The sequence below is a fragment of the Mesoplodon bidens genome (genome assembly GCF_964165515.1).
Source record: "Mesoplodon bidens genome assembly, contig: HAP1_SCAFFOLD_310, whole genome shotgun sequence".
NCBI classification, from domain to species: Eukaryota; Metazoa; Chordata; class Mammalia; order Artiodactyla; family Ziphiidae; genus Mesoplodon; species Mesoplodon bidens.
Genome location: NW_027672386.1, coordinates 18,383 through 26,715, shown reverse-complemented (window position 1 = coordinate 26,715; position 8,333 = coordinate 18,383). Strand labels below are relative to the sequence as shown.

The window sequence follows — 8,333 nt, the reverse complement described above, 5'->3', positions numbered from 1 at the left end:
TTGAACAAAAGGATAATGGAGCATGGTTTCTACTTACAGTAACACATACAAAATCTGCAAATGATAGAGCTTGGATCTAAGATGAAAGTTTTCTTTTCCAGCCACTCCTGTCTCCCAGTCCAGCTTTCTCCCAAGTGACTGTAAACTACCTCATTCTCTTATGGCTCAGCTCTCATACTCTTTGGAATTTCACATCATTCACTTTTACCAACTTCTGTTTACTACCAACACCCAAGTCATGAGACCAACTGCCCTCCTCAGTGGTGGCACCTGACAACATCTTCCTCTTCAACCTAATTCTGCCTTCATCCTCAGGAGTAACACTTCACAAACACACAAAGAACCCTTCTAATCTTCCCATCTGTTCGTTTCTTTTCCTAAACACCAATAACCCCAATTTCAGATTTATATCAACTATCCCCAGCCTGGTCACACATGGGACTGTATTATTACTAGGAATCACTGTATCTTACACAATCTAGGAGGAGGCCATTAACTAACTGTAAGATACACCACTGTTTTATGAACCAATAACCAAGAAAAAATGCCGTTTTGTCTTATGTTTCCTCACATGTTAAAATGTGGAGAAAAATCTTCTTCTTAAAATTGATAAAACACAGCAAGTTATCTCTTTTTAAGCTCTGAAAACACCTCTCTGTCCACAATCTCTTCCCACACTCTATTCTTTTACCTTCATTGCAGCCTTCAGTCCTCAACCATGAATACATTTTCTAAACTACTGCAACACAGCAGCTTCTTTCAGACCATACTAAGCAGAAATCCTAGTAACATCACTCTCAAAGATGAGCTCCAAACCTGTGCTATCCTATGTGGTAGCCACTAGCCACATGTGGTTATTTAAATCGAAAAGTTTAATTAATTTAAAATTCAGTTCCTCAGTCACACTGGCTATACTGAAAGTACACAGTAGTCTACGTGTGGCTACTAATGGCTACCATGTTGGATAGTGCAGATATACAACATTTCTATCATCATGGAAAGTTCTACTAGCCAGCACTACAAACTATTCTTAATTTCCTGTCCCTTTTACTAATTATTTACTCTAGGTAAACATCATTAGTTTGCTCTCACACTCATATTCTCAACTACCAAGTCCTCTTAGACAAAAGGTAAAAAGTGGAAAAGACTGATTCCACAAAGATGTTTTACTATCCAACCTCGGTTGAAAGTTACTTTTGGTGAAGTAATATGCCTATACCATTTAACTATCTCCCAATATCACCTGATCTGAATTTTTCCCACTGTCTCCAAGCCCCCAAATCCATCTCTGACTTCCTTGCTCTATCAACATGACTCGGTCTCGAACTTTTCAATTTTGAGGCATAAGATGCGCTCTCCCTCACTGAGTTCCCTTTTATTAATATTGAAAAACCCTGCACCTTAACTAATTTTCCTTTCCATGCTTTCCCACGTCAAAGATGATCAAAGCTCTCCTCTTAGACTAGCCCCTCTTTTTCTCCTCTTAACCTCCATCCACCCTACATCTAGACGTCTGCCAGCCAAATCTTTACCATTTTCCCCAGCACCATGCTTTGTGATGAGACGAAAAGAGGTCCCCACATCACTTCAAAATCACACTGCTGTCATGGACTTAGCCAATACAGCTTGTTCTCTTATGATCTTGTAAGACTGACTTGTTCAAAAAGAACCACCACCTGGAATATCTTTACAGATGATATCACATTTTTCCCACTCAGGAAAAATATTTATAGCAATTTCCAGACAGCTTTTATGAAAACAGAAAACATTTTCTGTACACTGCTAAGAAAATTACAGCTATCCCCCAACTACCTGCCCCCCAATAAAAGCTATAGAGAACAAAATATCTCTTTTTCAATTAAAATATCAGGAAGTCTGGTATCTACTAACCCAAAATGACCTCTGGAGCTCTGTAATGCCGTGTAGATACCAAAGTGCTATGATGTTCATCATCGTATGTTGCACTTCCTAAGTCAACAATTTTGATATCTGTGTTTTGCAGTGTGCGTTCATCACGTTTCTAGAGATACAGTTAAGTAATCACAAAGATCAATAAAGATATGAAATATTTTATAGCACTATCCAAAAGGCTTGCACATGAATTCTCTTTTTGATTTTCAAAATAACCCCATGAGAAAGGCAAAAGATTACCCTTTTTGGGTTAAACGTCAGGATATAATAAGCCTCAAAGGTAAAATTCCTCATCCAAGGATCACCAAGCTAAATTAATTTTAAAGACAACTACCAAAATTAAAACAAGTGTAACTTACCATTTTTGAATTATACTTGACTACATAGTCAGACTCCACAAATAAAATATTTTCAGGCTTCAGATCTGTATGGGTTAATTTATTATGATGCAAAACTACAAAAGAACAAAAAGACATTATTAGTTTCACTTACAAATTTAATCTGTACCGGGGGAAAGGAGAATTAGTAGTAGAGGTAGGGATCAAAAGTGGTTTCATCTTTACTTGCAACGTGCATTTTTAGTGACAATGGTTTGATATGTTGCTTGTCCAATAAAACCTTTAATTTACTGGTATTTAAAAATTTAACAAGTATACTTACAATTTATTGACTGACAGATCTGATATGCTATTTGCCTGATATGGTCAATTTGAAATGGCAGAAAGCTATTTTCTTTAATGAAATCATAGGTACTAAGTCCCAGGAGTTCGAACACAATACAAATATGACCATGATGATCAAACCATTCTAGCATCCGGACACATCGGCTGAAACAGATCAGAATACAAATAATTCAGTTCACAGAATTCTGATTATTTCATGTAACATAATGGATCACAGTTCCAAGTTTATTACTTACAAGACATTATTGGGATCAGTACTATTTAAATGCTCTAATACTTCGATTTCTGAATGAGCTGCTTCATGATATTGTCCCATATTTTTTATGATTTTCACTGCTACATGTATGCCACCCCTTTAAAACAAAATGAAAATGGTAAATGTACAGAAGGGCGTTGAAGACATATATCCTCTAAAGCAGCTGTCACCAACCTTTTGGGCACCAGGGACCGTTTTCATGGAAGACAATTTTTCCATGGTTGGGGGGAGGGTGTGATGGTTCAGGTGGTAATGCAAGCTATGGGGAGCAGCAGATGAAGTTTCACTCGCTCGCCCACTGCTCACCTCCTGCTGTTAGGCCCAGTTCCTACCAGTCCACGGCCCAGGGGTTGGGGACACCTGCTCTAAAGCATCATCTTGTTAAGTACCAATCACTCTATGCTATTTTCCTAAATAATCTTTCAGGGTATATTATAGCAGATCTATAAACATTTTTTCAAAACATTATGACAAAATATACATTATACAGAGTGATGATTTCTCTTAATACTTATGAACATTAATGTTTGTTTCCAAAAGTTTAAATTTACCTAGATTTTATAAGTAGTTTTTTTTTAAAAAGGATAAAAATATAAACCTTGAACATACTACTGCTGAAAACATTTACTCATTCACCAGGCTAGAGAGACTGTGCCAGATGTTGCATTGGAATCACTGTTAAAAAGAGCTTGTCCCATGTACCTCACAGACTAATGGAAAAGACAGACACTTGAACAACTTATCATAAGGTTAGAAGTGCCTGGTATAAGGAATAGAGAGAAGAAAGAGCATAACCATCAGAGTTAGGGGAGCTCAGACTTCCTCAGAGAAGAAAGACAACTATCAGTTTGTTAGATAATTCTGGCAAAGGAGACACCATCAATAAGTCATCAAGCCAAAAAAATGTTTAGTGCATTCACTGATGCGAATAGGTATAAATAGCAACAATGTATGGCAGCGTGTTTTAGACCGGGGCATCTGTAGTACTTCCTGAAAAGTGCAGAGGGAATTCCCTGGTGGTCCAGTGGTGTATGACATGAGCTTTCACTGCCGTGGGCCCAGGTTCAATCCCTGGTCGGGGAGCTGAGATCCCGCAAGCCACGTGGCATGGCCAAAAAAAAAAAAGCTGTAAATGATTTTGAGGAAAAGGATTTCCAAATCTTCAGCTTCCTTCTGTCCTCTCTTCTAAACCTGATATTCTTGAATACAAGCCAGCAGTCAACCCTGCATTTTTCACTATGGCCTTCCCACATTACAAAAGAGAACCCCATGCACGTGAAATTAATATGGCAAGGTTTGTGCACCAGGCTGTTTATAAAAAAGAAAAAAAATTCTTTGAGGCAAAAATTTTTCTAGTGGCTGGATAGCAAACCTATTCCAAACTCATTTCTTTTGACAAGGTCCCAATGAAGTTGTGGGCTGATATATAATCATCAAAATAAATTTTTAATGATTTATCTCCCTATGATGTATAGCATATATCTCAAGACTTAAAAGAATTACTATACAACTGCTGTGACAAAACTTCTTCTAGTCTCATCTATTTCATCGTATGGACAAGTTTTCTAAGTGCTAATATGCTATAAAAATGAACAGTGCTAATAGCTATAAAAATGAAAAATGGATAATGGTGTTAGCTAATGCTACTATAGTAATCATATTGCAGTATATAAATGTTTCAAACCAACGTTATACACCTTAAACTTATAAGCTTTCATATTACTTGTCAGTTAAAAAAAAAAGAAAAATGGAAACTTAATGTTAAAACAGTAAGATTTATCTATGCACACAGGAACTCATTTTTTAAAGGCCCCAACCATCTCAATAAAAGATATATTTTCAATTACATTGTATGTTTTAGGTCTAATAAGTATCAAAATTTGTAACAGATTTGTACTTGATCAATTGAATACTATTCATTGGAATATCTCAAATACTCAAGTCTTGGAACCTCAAGAAATTTTTAAAAGACCTAAATGGGACAACTAGTGAAATGTGAATCAGGTTGTAGATAAGCTGGCAAAACTTGAAAATACATATAACATGTAAATATAGAGAATGATTAAACACTGTAAAATGTTAACATTTGTGGAATCTGGGTGAAGAAGAGATGGGAATTCTTAGCAACTTTCCTAAGTCAAAGTATTTCAAAATATCTTAAAATTTTACTTTATGTTCACATTTTTGTCATAGAGAGGAAAGGGTGATAATAAAAGACATTTAGGATAATATTCTTTATGAAAAGAGAAGTAAAAGTTAAGTTCAAGATAAAGCATTTCTAAGTATTCAAGCAAAGTTTGTTCATGGATGACAGGAGGTATCAAGCTGTTGTATTTAGATTCCCCCAAACATATTTAGAAAGAGAAATATGTTTTTTTTAAATCAGCATTTACAATAAGCTGGAAATTACATCCTCAACTATTTTATGATGAAAAGTTGAGATGTCAATTTAGAAATGTGCAGTTTCCACTAAACTGTTGTAAGACGTTCACTTACAAAAAAATTTGCAACCGCAGAATAGAGATCCTAGAGGAAAACATGAAAATGAAGCAGAGAGGGTCAAATAACAAAAAGTTTAGTATAACTCATTAAAGAATCTGGACTTTATTCTGTAGGCTTCAAGTAATATAATTTATTTATAGTTTGAGAAGCTAATCCTAACGTGCAAATATTATCCTTTGGAAATAAAACTTTTTCAACCAAGAAGATTAGACATGCTAATTTATTGTCTCTGCAATTCAAAAGTAGGGTAAAGCACTCCAAATCTCTTATAGAAAGCCAAGGACCTAAGTTCTGGGAAAGTCTTCACTTGAACACTGACATTAATTTCAATGAACTCCATCTGATAAAAATTTTCAGCATTCTTGGTCAAAATCCATACTTATGGTAAATAAATCATACACAGTTCAAGAACTTTTGAATACTTATACCTCCCAGGAAAACACATAGCTACCACTTAAATTCCATTTCATCTAAATTATGGATCCTTCTCCACCAAAAATATCAGAATGTTCAAAAAAGAAAAACAACAAACTTACATGCCATGATCAATGCACTCTACAACTCTGCCAAAGGTCCCTTCTCCCAAAGTGTTCACGATTTCATCTAAAGTGAGGGGGGAGAAAGAAGTGTAAGTACATGAGTACAAATTATCAGTTACTCAAATAATGAATGCTTAAGTGTGGAATTTTTTCAAATGCTCTCTATTAAAGCATAATTAAGGTTCCAGCACTCAAATTATTTTATTTTCAGCTGCTACAAAAATAACTTAGATAGAGCTATCTTTCTGGCTCTAATCTCAAATTCCACTGATTATTTTGGAACTTTAGAGTAGAAATATTTAAACTCTATAGAAAAGAAGAAATACAAAAGAACAACAAACAAACCCACAAAAAACAAAACAAAAAAGCTATGAAGAGTTCTTTAGCCCCCCGCTGACAAACTATTCTTAAAAAGATTATTCTGTCTGCAAAGTTTAAAAAGTGTTGAAAAATATTCTATACATCTTGCTTTTAGAACGTCTCCACTTTGACAGATAAGGTGACCCTCTTCATCATCTTCTATACTCCTGGATCTTTTCCTTTGGTGGCTCTTCTGGAATGGCAAGTGGGCAGCACCAAGATCGTCCAGCCAATCAATATAGCAGAGTGAATTCAGGGCAGAATATGCAATTCATTCAGCGGGGAGATATTCAGGCATTCAGATAAGAACCAGGCCACGAACAGTTGGCAGGAGCAATTTCAAATTCAGTCCCCAGAAATTCACAGGACACAGTTTATGTTACAGAAGAAAAACATGGCAAGATTTTCAGATAAGTTACTTAAAGTGGCAATAGAAAAAACAACACAATTGTCTCTAAAATACTGACTTAATTGAAGTCTGAAATTTAAAGAATGCAATGTCATGATCTATTAATCTCGTTATAAAATAGCCTATGCTGTGAGTTGAAATGTCTAGTTTGGCAGGAAAATGTTTTAAAATGTCAAGATTAGTTCAAATTGATACTGAGCAATATTTTTAAACATACTTATTAAAATAAAAGGGGAAAATAAAGGCTAATGTCAATGTTTGATCTAATCAATGATAGTTCTACTGAAGAAAACTTGGGGAGGAAAATAATAATTCATAGTTTACTGCAAACAAGTGAAGATTCATGAGTGTAAAAAAAAGGCAGGCTTTCTGGACAATAATTTCCCCTTCAGCACCCACTTTCAGAGCTCCAATGGAACTAATTGCAGATTGTGCTATACACAGGGTAAGTATCCACCAGTGCAACTTTCTACATTTGTCTCCAAGTACTGGGAAAGGGGTTTCTTTTAAAGTAAAAAATGTTTAAGATGAAAGAAAAGATGGGTGCTTCATCTTTTCGTATGATTATGTTATAAAAGATAAAAATATTTTTAACATTAAAATCAAGAACCTCATGATCTCGTCTGCAGAAAATGAGTAAATGTGGGCAAATGAGGACTAACTAATAAATGCAGATTAGTTGTAAGAATTTGGAAGTTTCCTTTAAGGATTCAAGTAATATAAACACAATTATATTCATATACTATTATAAACTTTTTCAAACTTATTGGCTCAGTAAGAGCTTTTACACACAAATAAGTATCCACCCAAAATAAAAACAAAATCAATCATACCGAACGTGACTGATTACTTGAACATTGTCTATTACGCTTCTTTTTAGGACTGCTTCTCCAGCTTCGGACTGAAGATTTACTGCAGTGGATTCGATAACTGCTTTCAACGTCTCTGTGATAACGTCTAGGAACATATCTTTTGCAGTAGTCATTTCTGTATTCATCAATGTTAGGAACATATATTTTGCAGTAGTCATTTCTGTATTCATCAATGTTAGGAACATATCTTTTGCAGTAGTCATTTCTGTATTCATCAATGTTAGGAACATATCTTTTGCAGTAGTCATTTCTGTGTTCATCAATGTTAGGAACATATCTTTTGCAGTAGTCATTTCTGTATTCATCAATATTAAGAACATATCTTTTGCAGTAGTCATTTCTGTATTCATCAATGTATCTCTGGTCCCGATAATATCTCTCATTGAAGAACCTTGCTTCTAAATAATGACTGCAAACACATTACAGGATTTAAAATTACTCTCTTCATTCTAGAACATTTTAACGTTTAACCACATTTTAACGTGGTTAAAATAAAACATTCTCTCAAGAATTCCTGGTTTCAACAGCTAACTCAATAAAAGAAAAAAATACAAATTGATGAAATAGAATTTATACTTAACTCACAAAACTTAAATAATTTTACTTTAACCAACAAGCAAATGGGTACATATATCTCTATTAATATATACTGCTATGAAGGAACAAACCTTGGGTCAAATCATTCAACTTATTCAGTGTTTACTTGATTAAGTGTCCCTTTACCTTCTGGTGAAAGTTAAGACCAAAAATTCACAAAACTGCTCTTCTGAAATTCATCAATCTTATGATATATGCATCTGT

General features: G+C 34.7%; 1 protein-coding gene and 1 long non-coding RNA gene across 2 annotated transcripts; both read right to left on the bottom strand.

Moving 5' to 3' along the window:
* Nucleotides 1–1,999: 1,999 nt before the first annotated feature.
* On the bottom strand, nucleotides 2,000–2,693 carry LOC308610273. The gene is made up of 3 exons (XR_014014495.1): nucleotides 2,572–2,693; nucleotides 2,271–2,365; nucleotides 2,000–2,020 (listed from the first exon to the last, which is right to left on the bottom strand). It is a non-coding gene; the product is annotated as an uncharacterized lncRNA (long non-coding RNA).
* Nucleotides 2,694–2,826: 133 nt separating this feature from the next.
* LOC308610274 (dual specificity protein kinase CLK4-like) lies at nucleotides 2,827–7,870 on the bottom strand (the record flags this gene model as incomplete). The annotated part of the gene is made up of 5 exons (XM_081259468.1): nucleotides 2,827–2,947; nucleotides 5,889–5,955; nucleotides 6,354–6,444; nucleotides 7,494–7,809; nucleotides 7,851–7,870. The coding sequence occupies 5 exons, from the start codon at nucleotides 7,868–7,870 to the stop codon at nucleotides 2,827–2,829; spliced, it is 615 nt and encodes a 204-aa protein (XP_081115594.1).
* Nucleotides 7,871–8,333: the final 463 nt, after the last annotated feature.